The sequence below is a fragment of the Crocodylus siamensis genome, chromosome 6, assembly GCF_052110815.1.
Source record: "Crocodylus siamensis isolate JL-2025a chromosome 6, ASM5211081v1, whole genome shotgun sequence".
In the NCBI taxonomy this organism is placed as follows: domain Eukaryota; kingdom Metazoa; phylum Chordata; order Crocodylia; family Crocodylidae; genus Crocodylus; species Crocodylus siamensis.
This window is the reverse complement of record NC_143400.1, coordinates 10,939,464-10,955,229: the sequence shown is the minus strand read 5'-3', so window position 1 is coordinate 10,955,229 and position 15,766 is coordinate 10,939,464. Positions and strand designations below refer to the sequence as shown.

Sequence of the window (15,766 nt, the reverse complement as noted above, 5' to 3'; positions counted from 1 at the left end):
GAGGGCAGCTGGCACTTGCACAACCTCCCTGGGCACAGCAGCAGCAGGGACTGGGTGTGCTGCCAGGGAGGGGGGGGGGGGGCACCACCCCCTTCCAGCTCACAAATGTTTACCGAAGGCCAAAGGTTGCTCAGGGCAGTGCTGGGACAGGGCTGGCACACACTTAGTGGGGAGGGGGCTCATGCCAGCCTTGTCCTAGCATTGGCTGGACCCTGAGCAGAGCCCAGGACCTCCCCTTCCCCCAGTGCTGGTAGGACACTGTTGTTACAGCTTAGCTCCCACAGGCACCCTGACAGGGGGGAGGCATTGGTGCAGGCATAGGGCCAGGTGAGCACAGCCAGGTTGCAGTGAGGCCTGGCCTGACCTGACCACAGCCACTCCCACCCCCACCACCCAGAGTATGCTGCAGGAAGCATTGTCCACAGTGACATTTATTTGGCTCCAGGCTGCTGCCCTGTCCATTTTTCGGCTTCCTGCCAGCTAGACGGCAGGCCCCGAGCACGCCCGTAGCACCCATGGCTGGGCTGCAGGCAGTGTGCCCACAGGCCAGCTAGCGAAGGCAAGATCCCACAGGCCCTGGGTGTACTCTCTGCTCCCCACGTCCAGGGCAGGTGAGCAGAGCAGGCAGGGGTCCCACTCTCACCCCTGGGGCAGGCCTAGATGTGCAGCCACATAAGTCTCACAGCTAAAGCCACAAATATAGTCAGCCACTGGTGCTACTGCAGGTGCACACATGTGGGGACAGGAAAGAAGCAGCTCAGCCTCTGCTGAGACTGGAGCAACCCTGGGCCCTGGCCCCTGCCCCCTCCAGTGGTTGCTGCCTCTTCTGCTGGGCCCAGCGCAGTGCTGCAGTGCTGCAGATGGAGATGGGGCTGGGGCTGGCCCAGGACCAGGTTGGAGCCACGAGGTGGCAGCATCAGCCCATGCACTGCAGGGGGCCAGGCCCACTGCCTGGGGCACCCAGGCTGGAGCTGGGGGTGCAGCGGCAGTGTTTGGCCCTGTCGCCTTGTGTCGAGGAGTTAAATCCATCCTTCCTTTGTGTGCTGGAGGCTGGGAAAAAACCCTGGGGCTCAGCGCTAGGGGCTGTGCTGACACGTGCAGCTCTGGTGCCAGGTAGCCCCCTCCGGCCTAAGCTGTTCCCAGGCTTTTGGAGGCAGGATGAGCAGCTCCTGCTTTCTGTCAGGACCTCCTCGGGTCAGGTCCATGTCTCCTCCATGTGGGCAGCTGGGACCTGGTTGCAGAGAGACCAACAGTGCCAGGGCGCGAGGCAGCCCATCTCCAAGCTCCGTGTCTGTGTCTGAGCCCCGTGTGGGTGGGGGGCCGCAGGCCTGGCCATTAGTGCAGCTTGCTGTGCACGGGGTAGAGCAGCGCCATGTGCTCAGCCCCCTTGAATGGCAGCTTCTCAGTGGAGTAGTGGTGCACGACCTCAGGGACACTGCCGAAGACGCCACTGGCCTGGTTCAGCGTATACTTGTTGTCCTTGGTCTGGGCCACGATGATGTGGACGCAGCCCTGACTGGTCCTGGAGGCAGAGGAGGCCATCAGCCCTGGCCCGCTCCCAGATCTTGCCCTTCTCCCCCCCCCCACCCAGCGCTGACCCCAGTTGCATCCCAGGGAAACAGGCTTGGGACAAAAGGCCCACAGCATGGGTGGAAAAAGCACCCAGGAGTCCCAGCTCCCAGTCCCTGCAGCTCTAATAGTTGGGCATAACCCTCGCCCAGAACAGGGGGAACCTAGGTGTCCCTGCCTGCTTCGTGCAGACACTGGGCATGAGCATCCTGAAACCCTTGCTGCAGCCCAGCCCAGCGAGCCAGGTCCTAGGGCAGGCGTTTGCTCCCTCCTCCACTCGCTGGCCAATTGTTTCAGCTCCGGGGGCTCCGCTTCCTCAGGAAGGAAACGGCCAGCACTCAACAATGATCTGCTGTGGCCACACCAGTGCCAGGGCACGCGAGGGGTGTGGGGCCTTCCCTCCAGGCTTAACCCTTGGGCAGCTGGTGTGCCAGCTCTTCCCTTATGGCTCCTGCAAGGATGGTCCCACAGACTCCATCTGCCAGGAGTTAGCAGAGGCCTGGGCATACGCTGCGCTTATCCAGGGGCCCGGATGCGTGCTGGGGCTTGGTGGGCGAGAGCAGGGGTCTGGGAGCCAGGACACCTGGGTTCTATCTGGGGGGCAGAGGCCTTGTGGAAAGGGCAGGCTGTTGTGGCCCCTCAAGGTGGGGTATCCCAACTCCACCCTTCATGCCTCTGGCTTTGCATGGGCTCCCAGCTGACAGGGGCCTGGCTCCAGCTGAGTCATCGCCTCCTTGGAGGAACATCCCCCGGGCAGCCACAGGCCCCCAGCCCCCCATTGCCAGCACCTTGAGGACTCACTTGAGGGCGATGGAGTACTTGCCGCTGCCTGTCTCACTGGTCCGCACCAGGTAGCCGGCCTCTCGGCAGGCCTGCAGCCGACTCTCAGCCTCGGCCCGTGTGATGGCTCCGTGGTACCAGCTGAGGAGAGGAGAGGAGAGGAGTGTCCAGACTGGGCCGTGGGTCTGGGGAGCCCTGCAGCATGGCGCCAGGGCAGAGCCCAGCTCCCTGGGGTGACATCAGCCCGGCTCCCCCTCCCAGCACCCAGCAGGGCAGTGAAGAGGAGTGGGGCTAGCCTTGCGGGGGGCACGGGGCTTACGGCTGCTTCTCCAGTGCGAGCGCGGGGTCCACACGCTCGCCTTCGCTGTGCTCTGGGGTCACTGGCTTCAGCATCTTGGGGGCCCAGCTCTTCTGGCGATGGTGCTGCCGGAGTGCCTCGTCCTTGGGGCCCTCAAACTGGACTGCAAGGAAGGGCTCTGGTGAAGCTGTGGCTCTGCAGTGGGGGCGGCCAGACAGGCTCTGACAGCCCAGGCCCTGCTGGCACCCCCAAGCCCAGCCTGGGCCTACCCCTACCCCTACCCGACAGGGCTTTGACGATCTGCTCCTTCTTCCACTCCCAGGGCTGCTCATACTCGCCCGCTGGGCGCTCGTCGTTCTCTGGCAGCCGGCTCTCAGCCGCCCCCCATGCCTTCCTGTCGGGTGTGGGGGCTTCAGGCCATGGCGTTCCCTCACCAGGCTCGTAGGGTGTGTCGTACAGCTGCGGGCCCTTCCCTGGTGGCTCCTTGGCCCCGGGACGCTTGGCCCCGCTCTCCGGCTTGGCCCCACTCTCGCTTGGCTCGTCCAGCAGTAGGATGGCCTTGACCAGCGGATCCTTGGAGCCCCTGCGGCGGATCTCTGTAGGGAGGGAGCAGTGAGGCAGAGCCCTGCAAGGCAGAAGGGAGCTGGGGCCTGTCCCCCCCTGCCAGGACCTGCCTGACACCCCCCAGCCCAGAGAGGCTCCCTGCAGCCATCACCCAAAGCCAGCTCAGGCTCAGTGCCTGTGTGAACAGGCAGACGTGGCCCAGCCCCTGGCCTGGGGGCAGTGCCCTGAGAGGGGCTTATGGGAGAAGGCTGAACTGTGTTGGGGGCAATGGCTCCAGGCCGGGAAAACAAGGGCCAAGGCCTGGAGGAACCACCCAGTGGCTGAATACAGCCGAGGCTGCCTGGGCGCCAGGCCCAAGCATCACAAATCCCAAGCAGTGCATGGGAGGAAGCAGGGCAGGAGTGACCTCCGGGGTGCCCCAGAGCAGCCCCAGCCCTGGCCCATCCGAGACCCCCTGCACGCAGCCCTCCACGTGTGTCCACGACCACAAGGCCAGGCGCGCCGGGAGCCCCATCTCCTGGGGCCACGACTGGGGGGAGAGCACAGGAGCCAGGCCCGGAGCTCCCCTCGCCCCCAACTCTGCCGGTGCCCCGAGGCCGGACCCCTCGGCCTCATCTTCGGGGCCGGCGTGTCCGTGGCGCCGTCCACCCGGGCCGCGCCCACGGGAGCTGCGCCGAGGCCGGGGCTCGGTGTGCTCCGTCTGCGGCCCCGAGCCCCGCATCAGTGGCCGGGGGTCGAGCCCGGCCCGGGGGGCGGTGCGACCCCGCGGGAGTCCGGCCCGGGGCTGCCCCCTCCTCCCTCCCTCCGGGCCCCGGCCCCGGCCTCCCGCCCGCTCCGGCTTCCGCTCATTCAAGCCTCCGGCCGAGGTCGGCGTGCGCTGACCCGGGCCCGCCCGGCCGGAGCTGCCCCTCCCGGCCCGCTCCTTATCTCACGCAGCAGAGCGGCAGGAAACAGAAGAGCCGGAGCCGCCTTCCTGTCCCAGCGCCCCTTCCCAGCCGGAGCCGGAGCCGGAGCCGCCGCCGGGGCTGGGCGGGCCCGCGCCGGCCTCCCCCGCCCCGCCGACGCTCGGGGGCAGCCCGGCCCGGCCCGGCCCGGCCCGGCCCTACCCGTGATCATCTGCTGCGCGTCGTAGGGCTCCATGTAGCCGTCGTTCTCCCCCAGCCGCTCCGCCTCGCGCTGCCCCTTCGTGCGCTTGGCGTCGTAGGGGTCGGCGTAGTCCTCCAGGATGATGAGCTGCGGGGCAGACGGGTCCTGAGCGCCGCGCCCCGGCCCGGCCCGCCCCGCCGCCCCCGCGCCGGTCCTTACCGTCTCCGGCTTGGCCCCTTTGCCCTTGTCCGGCTCCGGCGCGGGGTCCGGGGCGGCCGGGTAGCCCTTCCCGTTCTTCTCGGGAGCCTCCACCTTGATGAGCCGGTTGATGTAGGTGCTGCAGCCCGCGCCCCTGGCGCCGTCGGCGGCGCTGCCCTCGGCCCGCGAGTTCTTGCGCATCCGGCCCGCGGCCGCCTGCAGCAGCCCCTGGAGGTTGTCCCGGGACAGGCGGCTGCCGCCCTCCCTGCCGGGCCCCGGCGCCGCCCGACAGGCGCCCAGCTCGGCCGCCGAGTTCTTGCGGGGGTCGGCGGGGCCGGCGGCTTTGCGGGAGGCGCTGCACAGCTTGCCCAGGCCGGCGCCGCCCGGCCGCGCCCGCTCCGACACCGTCTTCAGGTTGGACGGGAACTCCTTGAACCACTTGGCCGCCATCGGCGGGGCTCGGCCGGCGCCGGCACCGGGCTCCGGGCTCCGCTCCGCTCCGCTCCGCTCCGCGCGGGCTCAGGGCAGGCCGGGCCCCGCGGCGGGGCGGTCTCGGCGCCCGTCGGGCCCCGCTCCCATGGGCGCCCCGCGGGTCCCCGCCCCGCCTCGCCTCACCCCGGGCCGCGGCGCCCCATGCAGCGCGGCGGCCCCTGCTCCGGGGCCGAGTGTGCGCGGCGCCGCGGGGCGGGGCGGCTCCGGGCTCCCGCTGCCCCCGCCCAGATCCGGAGGGGGCGGCGCGGGCCGGGCCCCGGCGGCGCTGTGCGGGAGCCCCCGGGGCTCGGGCGGCCGAAGCGGGTCGCAGCCGCTCAGCTCGGCGGCTCCGCCTGGCGCCGGGCACGGCGCTCGCGGCCGCGGGGCGGGGCGGGGCGGGGCGGGGCGGCAGGTGCCGGGGACAGGATTTCAGGCGGCGGCGGCACGCGGCGGAGCCCCGCGAGGAGCCGGCGCAGGAGTCGCGACCCGCTCGGCTCCGGGAATGGCGCGGAGAGGCCGCCCCTGGTGTCCGGCCGCCGAGCCGGTGGGCTCCCACGGGCCCTGGCCGCCGCAGACCCTGGCGGTCTCCCTCCAGGTCTCCGGGCCCCGCCCTGCCCCGGGCCCGTGAGTATATGCGGGGGGAGAATTGCCCCGCCCCGCCCCGCAGCGAGCCCCGGGGCTCTTGCTGGGGCTGAGGGAGGCTCCCCCGGCGAGCGCACGGCCCCCGAGCCCGGGCTGCGCCTCGCCGCCGTGCCCGTGGCACCGGGCCCGGGGCCTCCCCCGCTGCAGCCCCGCTCCCTCCCTGGCGCGTTGCAGGTCCGGCTGCGGCAAGCGCGGCCCGGCGCCGCCCCACAAGAGGAAGGGGAAACCGGAGCAGCCGAAGTCCTGGGGTGAGGTCCCGGGCCAGCGCGGGGAGGCGCGAGGCGAGGCCGGGCGGGTCAGGTGGGCCCGGCCAGCAGGACCCGGACCCCGGTGCAGCTCCCACCGGGCCTGCACCTGCCTCCTGCCGGGCTCCGGGTGCCTCGGGCTCTCCGTAGCCAGAGAACCGGGGTGGGGGACCTGGACTGGGAGAGAGGAGGTATGGATCACAAGCCCCGCAGGCGTGGGGAGGCAGGCTGGCCCCTAAATCCTCCCACGCCTGGCACATGGTGAGACCCTGGCAGAGAGCAGGAGTGGCTATGGCATTGGCAGTGCCTGCTCCTCTGCAGCCCAAGCATGGTGATGGAAGGGGGGACCCTAAAGAGCCACCTCTGCATCCCAGTTGTGAGACCAGGCTGGGGGCTCCAAATAGCATTGGGCTTGTTGGGGCACAAGGCCTGTGAAGCCCCTGCTTCCTTTGAAGTCTCCTTGCTTGCTCTGCCAGGCGCCTCCAGGAAGGACTGCGAAGCCCACGGGGGAAAGCCCTTGCCAGGTACCACGGAGGTATGGGCCCAAGCCCCTGGCCAGAGCTTGCTGCAGTGGATCTCAGCACAGCTGTGGTGCTCGGGCCCCGTGCCCTTCCTCCCTCCCCCGGGAGGCTCCTGGGTGGCAGTGCCTGAAGCTGGCTGCCACCGAAAGGAGGGGCTCTGCTGGGGAGGGACCTGTTCTGGCTCCCGCCCCCGCAGTCTGGTGCCTGCCCAGCCATGGGAACCCAGCGCCAGGGTCCCTGTGCCTGCATGGGTCCTCCTCCAGGACCCTCCAACACAACCTGTGCAGCAGGTTCTCCTCTCCGCACCACAGGGGTCTCTGCGGACCCTCGTAGAACCGCGCGTGCCCCTCTGCTGGGAGAGGAGGATGAGCCCTGGCTCCTGTGGACTCGCCTCCGGGACCTGCTGTGGTAAGGCCTGCCCTGGTCTGTGCCAGGAGGACGTCCTGCTCTGGCTGAAGGACTTCAACCCTCAGCACCTCAAGAGAGGCCACCCTGGGTTCAAGAGGTGGGTGTGATTGTCCATCCTGTGCCTGTGCTGGGAGCCTGGGGAGGCGGAGGCTTTCTAGCTGCAGGCAGCATCTCTCCCTGATCTTGCCAGGAGCACTGGACTGTGGCCCCAGTACCCTGAGCTGCCCCTGTGCTGGCTGGACACATGGGGAGCTGAGCCCCTGGGGGCAGCACATTTCACTGTGGAAGAGCTCAGGGCTGAACAGGGGGCTCCTGGCTGTGGACAGAACAGAAGCTTTGGGGCTTTTGGGGGCTCCCTTCTCTCTCCTCCCTGCTTGGGACCGAAACAGCGCCCTCCCCTCTGCTCTGGCCAGCAGCACTTGCTGTTAGCTGCAGCCCTCTGGCCGTCAGATGCAGCAGGACCCACAACCTTGTGCTTCTGCTCCCAGCAACATGCCTGTTAGCTTCTGCTGCCCAGAGCAGTCACAGTGCACGGTCCAGCCACGCAGCGACTGCACCAGGATCCTGGGCAACACTGATGAGGGGAATGGCATGAGGGGCACGGCCTGGCCAAGGAGCCAGCTGGAGATGCCGGTAAAGCAGCGTCTGCTTGCATGGCTGGCGTAAGGGAGGCCTGGGCACCCGTTCTTTCCCTGCGAGAGGTGGCGGTGAGGGGGAGGGTCGTGGGTGGGTCCTGGGTTGGCTAGGCTGTTTGCTCACCTTGCTGCTGGGTGCAGGTCACTTGCTGTCTCCTTTCTCTGCCACCTTCAGTGGTGACCGCTGCACAGCCAACCAGGGGGCTGCAGGGCTGAGGTACAGGGGAATGGACAGCGGGGTTAGGGCCCGGGAGTCCTGCTATCCCTGCGCTGCTTGGCTATGGGCAGGTCCATATTCCGGTAGGCCCTGGGAGGAACCAGGTGTTGCTTCTGCAAACCATGTCGGGGTCTCAGGGCAGTGGTCCCCTAGGAGGGTGTGGTCTTCATCTCCAACCCGGATCCTGGTGCCCTGGGGGAGCTGGGTCTGTCCGGCTGCTGCTTCCTGTGCCCTGTCTCTTCTGAGACCTGCTCTTTCTGGCTTGCAGGCTCTGGAGAAAGTTCCTGAGGGAGAGCTGGGGCTGAGCAGTGGTGAGTGTGAGCAGGGGCAAGACTGGCATGCAGCTGCCTGGGGTGGGGGGTGGGAACCCCCAAACCTTGATCCATGCTTGCCTGGGGGGGTCGGTGCTGAACTGTCCTGTTGCTGGGGCTCCAGCAGGTGCTGAGGCCCAATTCCTGCAGCGGACCGCTCCCCAGGTGGTGAAGCATGAGCAGGTTCGATACGCTGTTCCTATGGAAATGAGGTGAGCAGGAGCCGCTTGGGGCTGGGCCTGTACTCCTGTGATGGGGAGGGACGATGGTGTCTCATGCTCTGGATGTGCCCATGTGTCGCAGCCCTGCTGCTGCATCTGACAAGGCCTTGGGGCACGTGGCTGCCTTGACCTGCTGGTCTCCCACCTGAAGGGCTGGTGGATGCATCCACAGTCTGACCCCCAACTAGCTGCCATGAGAGGAAATTGCTCCCCCTCACCCCCCTCGCTGCTCCCTGCCAGACTTGTCCCACCCTCAGGCCTCCAGCTTTCTAATTCCAGCCCATTGCCAGGCACAGACTAGTCCTCTTGCTCTTTGCTTTGCTTGCACTCAAACTGCTGAGTGGGTGAAGGACGGAGCTGCAGCAGGACCAGCTTAGCAGGGCACTGCCTGGGGTGCAAGCATGCGGGACCTTGCAGAAGCGCCCGCAAGGTCTTGCCCAGCCTGCCCGTGGCTGCACCAAGCCCATTTCTCCCTGACCTGCATGGCACCTGACTTTCCTTTCCAGAGGCTCCTTCCTGGTGCTCATGCTGCGGGACTGCTACAAGGACCTGAGCTGGCTGGCTGTGATAGCCAAGACCTACGGGGATGTGGGGCTGCTGGTGACTGACTGCCTGCCGCAGACACCCTACTTCTGGGCCATCCACCTCACAGAGGTAGGTGGGGGGGGGGCTGCCTTGGGCATCCCCTGTGCTAGGGGCAGAAAGCCCTACTCCTGCTCCAAAAGAGCTGCTTTCAAAGCCCCCAGCTGGCGCAACAGCCCCAGCCACGAGAGCTTGGGTGCGCTAAGGGACAGCAGTGGCTTTGCTGCTAGGCAGCATTCAGGTGTTGGGCAGGGGCTGGGTCACACAGGGCCTCTGCTTGAGAGCGGGCAAGTCAGAGCCAGGGCCCTAGTCCATGCTCCCAGGCTCCCCCAGGTCTGCATGCCCCCGCCCCCCTGCTTGTGCTTGCTCCTGGTCCTTGATGCAGCAAAGCACTGAAGTGTGGGCCTATGATCTCCAATCCAAGGCCTGCTGAGTGTCTGTGGTACTGTCAGGGCAGGCACATGCAGGGGCTTACATTGCCCCTGGGGGCAAAACTAGTAATTGTGGGGCTCAAGAAGGAAGAGTACTTACAGCCTTGGGGCTCTGGGGCAGATGTAGGGGCCGTGGGTGACAGTGTGTCCATGACAGGAGCGTCATCTGCACATGCAGCAGCTGCTCGGGGCCCTGGCACAAGCGGAGGAGCAGCAGCCCTACCTGGCCAAGCAGGAGGTGAAGCGTGGGACCCGCTGCCTGGCCCAGTGCATCCTGGGGGCCGACAGCAGAGCCTGGAACAGGTCCGGAAACAGATGCTCTGTGGGGCAGGCAACACTTTGCCGTGGGGCCAGAGGACTTCTACCCCAAGGGCACCCTTGCTGCTACCCTGCTGGGCTCATGCTCTCACTGACTTCATAGGTGCTGGGTGCTGGATAAAGTGGAGGACCTGGCCGTGGTTTTTTTTGTGGACTTTGGCTGCTCAGCCACCATCCCAGTGAGCTCGCTGCGGCAGCTGGACAAGGATTATTTCTGGGCCATCTGGCCATTGGCACAGCCCTTCATGTTCCAGGAAGGTACCTGCCTGAGGCCCCCAGGACAGGCAGGGGGTGGGTGCGTCTGGGCTGGACAGGACATGTGCGCTTCCCCTGGGGCCAAAATGTTGAAGCCTTGGCTTGTTAAGAGCTGCTCATGTCTGTGCCTCCCCAGTGCCATCACCACCTCTGTGCACTTCTGGCTGGTCTCTGATGCTCCCAGTGGAGGCTGCCTGGGCAGGGAATGCTTGGGGGCTGTTCAGTGGCCCAGGGGTGGCTGCCTTTTCGCTATTGTGCCAGCTGTGTCCCCATGTCCATCTGCACCCTGGGGAGAAAGGCAGCCCCCAACTCCCTTGAAGAACAGTTTGATAGTGGGGCAAGGGCCCTGTCCATATAGCTTCCCCTCCCCTGCCCGGGGCTGGAGCAGGCCACCAGTTGTGCTCCTGCTGGGCAAAGTGGAGCTGAGCAGAAAGCCATGCTCGAATGCCACCCTAGAAGGGCTCTAAGCAAAGGGCTGGACCTGTTCTGTGTGGGTGAGTGAGCAGAGCTGGGGTGGGAAGGAGTGTGCAGCCACTTGCTTGGTGACTGGTCTGTGCTCTTGTGTGTCCAGATAATGTCCCCTGTGCCATCTCCGCATTTGCACTGTGCCAAATGCTGAGGCCCATCTCTGTTCTTGCAGGGATTCTGCCACCGAGATGCATTGTCCAACAGGTGCTGAGAGGGAAGGTTGTCGGCCCCTCTCCAACAGAGGTAACGCATGATGCCAGGCACCTTTTTTTTGGGGTCTCTCTTCCCCCTGCGTCGAGGCACCTTGCCCCTGTGGCTTCCAGGGGAGGATCTCCCTGTCTGGGGCCAGGCAGCTGCAAGGCAGGGAGCACCTGCGCTGCAGCTGCTGTGCCAGACTCTTCTGGCTCAGTAATAATTTTGCTTTTCATAGACCCCTGGGCCAGGATCCAGCAGCAGCCATTGCTTGTGTGACCTCCCCCAGTGTGTGTGGGGGGTGGCAGGGAGGGGTGAAGCAGTCTAGCTGAGGGGGCTAGAGCTTGGGCATCCTCCTTCCTCACTGACTCAACTCACCTTCTTCACAGCCTCACATCCTGCAGTTTGCTGTCTGCATAGGGGACTAGGAGGCATCTGTTCAATCTGCAGTGATTTCTAGTCTTCCAGGCAGGTGCAGCCTCTGGAATGAGAGACCAGAGCCCTGGAACCAGGAGGGAGCTCTGGGTGTGCGGGGAACTTGCTGTAACTCACATTTCATTTAAAAAATAATAATAAATAAAACTAAAGTCTCTCCTGTCTAGGAACTGTGTGTGCACTGGAGAGGCTCAGGGAGCCATGGTCTTGCCTAGAGGTTTGGTGAGGCTCATATAGCTTCAGGGCTGTGGCAGCAGCTTGACCCAGTGTTGGGCACACTGGGGCTCCCAGTGGGCAGGGGACCCTGCTGTTACCTGAGGGAGTGACCGCCTAGTCTGGATCTGCCTCTCCCATCTGTTGTCTATGATGTAGGGGACACTCCTGCATTGAACCACCCACCTCGCTGCCTGACCACATACCAAGGTCCAAATGCCTCCCTGGGGTGCCTCATCTCAGGCAGACCCTCCCTGAGCACACCTGCAAGCCTGGGCCTACCACATCCACCACCCAAGGGATTTGGTCTGTCTTCTGCCCTGTGCCCCATAGGCCTAGTAGATGTAGAGGGTGCTTAATCCTCTGTGAAAACTGGGGGTGCTTTCCTTAGCCTGAAACACCAAAAATTAGCCTCCTTGGGGGGTTGACTAAGGCATAACCCAGTGCCTCTCCCTGTCAGTCTACCACACTAGGAACAGTGAACTTTATTGGTTAAAGAGAGAAGACTTGGGGAAGGGTGCAGCTTAGATAAAAATGAAAGAACCACCATTGAGCAAACAGAGGAGCTAAGCAGCTGTTGAGCATGCATCTATATCACAGTAAACTGTACGTCTAGGTAGGTTTCAGTTAAGTTACCCACAAGTATCACCCAGAGGCTGCTTGGGCTTTCCTCTGGAGGCAGGCAGTTCATGGAGGGGGTGAGTTTCCAGAGGGATCCCCATCTCTCTCTGCCTAGTTAGTTCCTCATGGTCCACACCCCTGGCTCCTTCCTCTCCTCCAAGAAGAAAGGGCCCTCAAATAAACTTTCCTGACCACACCCTCCAGGTCCAATCAGGGCTGGGGCTGTTTGAGGCTAACCAACCAATTTAAAAAGCATCACTGGCCTACTCAGAGATAGACATCTCTGGGGCCGCTACCCTTTTGCCATGAGCTCAAGTCACTAGGCAGAGCTGGTTTCTTGGCAACTGGAATGATAGCCAGGTAAGAGCCTGATGGAGCTTGGGGAGATACTGTGATGGCATTCTGTCACACTCCCTCCCTACCTCCTCCTTTGAAAGCTCGGGCACATGGCCTCTCAGAGCTGTGGGTACAGGTGTGGTTTGTCTGAAAGGGTTACCTTTCATACCCAAAGAGAAATCATGCAACACACAAAACCAGTTATAACAACAATACACAGATGGCATTAAGGTATGTCAGGGTATCCCCGTGCCAGAGCACTCTGGGGTAGGCCTGACTCCCCCCGACCTGTTACCCAGAGTCTCCTTGTGACAGAGGATCCACTCCCCCCGTGGCTTTCCTTGATGTGGTCCATGGTTTTCTGGATGTTCTGCTCAGTCTCCACTTGCAGGCGCTCCCTGAAGAAGCTGTCCTGTTTGCACCAGTCGGCTGACAACTGGTGCAGCACTTGGGCCTCTCGCTCCCCCTGCACCTTGTAGATTTGCCGCTTCAGGGTGTCCCACTCTGCCCTGTGGGCTGTGGACTGCTGGTGCAGCTCCTCCCGGTGCCAGTGTGGTACCCACGGCAGGTGTTTCCTTACCTGCTGGGTCTCATCTTCCTGCTCCTGCAGCATCTGGCCACCACCAGGGCCGTGGAGGCAGTTCTCAACTCCCCCCGAGAGTCTCGGTTTCCTCTGCCACCGTCTAACAGCGCTTCTCCCTGGGGCAGTTCCTTGGCCTGATCGCAGAGCTACTGCTTTTCTTAGCCACCAGCCGGCTGCCACAGTTAGGGGGATTCTCTGCCTTCCTCCCTCCTGCCTCCACAGCCACCTGGATTACCTTACTCTGGGTGGTTTCCCCACCTCCTGCTCTGTTGGCAAGTCACCATATTAACATAGTAGGGTACTTCAAAGCTGTCCCGTGCCCCTTTCAGATATGCAAGCTCCATAATGTCCCTCCCTACTAGTATGGGGACAGGGGCCTCTTCCAACACTCCAGTGTCCTTGTATGTCCAACAGCCTTTCCGCTCAAGGGGGAGATGAGCAACCAGTACCTTGAATGGCCAGCACCCGACCCCTTCTAAGGTAAGGGTTTTCCCCGGGACTATATCGCTAGGTGAAACAAGGTTAGCATTTATGAATGACACACTGGCCCCTGTATCCAGTTCCCCAATGAGGGTTTTCCCTTTAATGTTTATGTCAGTCCGGTGGGTAACCATCACCTCCTCTGGGTCTGTAATCCTGTAGCACCAGGTCCGCTCCTCAGAGTGGCTCTGGCCTCCCTCCTCACTGCTTACAGCTGTTGCCTGGCAGATAAAGTTAATGGCATTGCTTTGATTTGGGCCATTGGTTTTGAAGTGGCCAATCTCCCTGCAATTAAAGAAATGCTTCTTTTTGGAAGCAGGAGGCTTGACTGAATCTGGGGCTGCCCTGTGCTCAGCAGGAGGCGGCCCACCTCCCCAGGTTGGGACTGGCCTTCCCCTTTTCTCTTCCCTCCCAACGTGGGGGCCTTCGGTTCAGCTCCCCTCAGGTTAGCAACATCTGCTCAGCAATGTTAACAGCCTCCCTAGCGGTTTTGGGATTCCTGTTCCTGACCAGGCATTTAATCTCTCTGGGGCACCTGAAATAATCTCACAGGTAGCCGGGCCCTGCGGCGAGGCCAGGTCCCCAAGCAGAGCTGGTTGCTTGGCAACTGAAGCAATAGACAGGTAATAAGCTGGACAGTAGAGTTTGGGGAGATACTGTGGTGGCATTTTGTCACAGATACTGCCCCCAAAGGGAGGTCTGGGGTCAAGGGCTGAGGCCATTTAACCCCAGCATTAGTCTCAGGCCTGACCTGGTCCTTTGGTGAGAGGCCCCAAGCCTGGGCTGCAGGACAGGTCCCCACCAGCTGTCTCCTATCCCTGCAGGGGCAGTGGCTGCCATGTAGAGCAGGTGCGTGACCCAGGGGCACAGCTGCCACCAGGCTCAGGCCTGGGAACAGGGCCATTTGCAAAGGGAAGATAGACCTGCTGCCAGCAGTGCAGCAGCATTTCCCCAGCCTATGGGCAGGGCCTACTGCTCGCTCTCACAGCGGTGCTGGCCCAGGGGTGCAGCCAGGATACTCCAGCATCACAAAGCACCTGCAGGCCTACCTTATCATAGTATCATAGTAGCTAGAGTCGGAAGGGACCTAGGAAGATCATCTAGTCCGACCCCCTGCCTTGGCAGGAAAGAGCACCGGGGTCAGATGACCCCGGCAAGGTGCTCATCTAACTTCCTTTTAAAAATCCCCAGGCTAGGAGCCTGCACCACTTCCCCTGGAAGCTGATTCCAGGCCCTAGCCGCCCTGACTGTGAAGTAGCGCCTCCTAATATCTAATCTAAACCTACCCTCCGCCAGCTTGTGACCGTTATTCCTGGTCACTCCTGGCAGCGCACGGGGGAACAGGGACTCCCCCAGTACCCGCTGATCCCCCCTGACCAGTTTGTAGCAGGCCACAAGGTCCCCCCTTAACCTTCTCTTGTGGAGGCTAAACAGGTTCAGGTCCCGTAGCCTCTCCTCATAAGGCCTGCCCTGCTGACCCCTGATCATACGAGTGGCCCTCCTCTGGACTCTTTCCATATCGTCCACGTCCCTCTTGAAGTGTGGCGCCCAGAACTGGACGCAGTACTCCAGCTGCGGCCTGACCAGTGCCGCATAGAGGGGGAGGATCACCTCCCTGGACCTGCTCAAGATGCATCTGTGGATGCATGACAGGGTACGGCTGGCCTTCTTGACTGCCTCCCCACACTGCCGGCCCATGTTCATCGTGGAGTCAATGACGACTCCAAGATCCTTCTCCGTCTCCGTGCTGGCAAGAGGGGAGTTCCCCAACCTGTAAGTGTGGTGCCGGTTCTTCCTCCCCATGTGCAACACCTTGCACTTATCAGTGTTAAACCCCATCCTATTCTCATCCGCCCACCGTTGCAACCTGTCAAGGTCAGCTTGTAGCCTATTGCACCCTTCTAGTGCACCCACATCCCCCCACATCTTAGTGTCATCAGCAAACTTGAACAGGGTGCTTTCTACCCCCTCATCCAAGTCACTGATGAAGATGTTGAACAGTGCGGGCCTGAGGACCGAGCCCTGCGGAACCCCACTGCCCACGTCCTTCTAGGTCGAGAAGAACCCATCCACTACCACCCTCTGGGTGCGGCCCTCCAACCAGTTGGCGATCCATTTGACTGTGTGGGCATCGACACCACAGTCTCCCAGCTTTTTGATGAGGACAGGGTGAGAGACAGTGTCGAAAGCCTTCCGGAAGTCCAGAAAGACTACATCCACAGCAACCCCTGCGTCTAATGATTTGGTGACCTGATCGTAAAAGACCACCAGGTTGGTCTGACAAGACCTGCCACTGATGAACCCATGTTGGTTGCCCCTGAGCATGCATTCCCCCGCAAGGCCCTCCTGGATGTGTGCCAGGATAATTTTTTCAAAGAGCTTACCCGGGATTGAGGTAAGACTAACTGGCCTGTAATTTCCTGGGTCCTCTTTTTTTCCCTTTTTGAAGATAGATTCCCTTTTTGAAGATTTTTCCTTGCTTACCAGGACAAATGGGTGCTCCAGGTGGACACAAGGCACCTGGGCCCAGCACCGAGACACCTGGGCATAGGTCCTACTATGAGCTGCAACACCCCCCCCTCCAACCAGCACATGACAGCAGCCCAGCTCCTCCCCAGGGGCTGGCCACCTCCTTTATCTAGGCCCAGACCTTCCAGAGGATAAGGGGGATAGAAATACAGTAGGG

The 15,766-nt window shown here is 62.9% G+C and overlaps 2 protein-coding genes across 5 annotated transcripts; one reads left to right on the top strand and one right to left on the bottom strand.

Moving 5' to 3' along the window:
* Nucleotides 1-413: 413 nt before the first annotated feature.
* Nucleotides 414-4,997, bottom strand: SHE (Src homology 2 domain containing E). Of its 3 annotated transcripts, XM_090050503.1 has the most exons (6): nucleotides 4,517-4,997; nucleotides 4,318-4,444; nucleotides 2,929-3,243; nucleotides 2,669-2,810; nucleotides 2,371-2,490; nucleotides 414-1,522 (listed from the first exon to the last, which is right to left on the bottom strand). In XM_090050503.1, the coding sequence occupies exons 1-6, from the start codon at nucleotides 4,943-4,945 to the stop codon at nucleotides 1,336-1,338; spliced, it is 1,320 nt and encodes a 439-aa protein (XP_089906629.1). In that variant the 5' UTR covers nucleotides 4,946-4,997; the 3' UTR covers nucleotides 414-1,335. The 3 variants fall into 3 exon arrangements, with proteins under 3 accessions (XP_089906629.1, XP_089906628.1, XP_089906630.1); XM_090050502.1 differs by having other exon boundaries at nucleotides 4,318-4,997; XM_090050504.1 differs by having other exon boundaries at nucleotides 3,082-3,243; nucleotides 4,318-4,997.
* Nucleotides 4,998-5,027: 30 nt separating this feature from the next.
* Nucleotides 5,028-11,004, top strand: TDRD10 (tudor domain containing 10). Of its 2 annotated transcripts, none has more exons than XM_090050497.1 (12): nucleotides 5,028-5,590; nucleotides 5,783-5,856; nucleotides 6,330-6,388; nucleotides 6,686-6,879; nucleotides 7,271-7,415; nucleotides 7,903-7,945; nucleotides 8,073-8,157; nucleotides 8,673-8,820; nucleotides 9,337-9,482; nucleotides 9,601-9,755; nucleotides 10,393-10,463; nucleotides 10,802-11,004. In XM_090050497.1, the coding sequence occupies exons 1-12, from the start codon at nucleotides 5,073-5,075 to the stop codon at nucleotides 10,838-10,840; spliced, it is 1,677 nt and encodes a 558-aa protein (XP_089906623.1). In that variant the 5' UTR covers nucleotides 5,028-5,072; the 3' UTR covers nucleotides 10,841-11,004. The 2 variants fall into 2 exon arrangements, with proteins under 2 accessions (XP_089906623.1, XP_089906622.1); XM_090050496.1 differs by having other exon boundaries at nucleotides 8,070-8,157.
* Nucleotides 11,005-15,766: the final 4,762 nt, after the last annotated feature.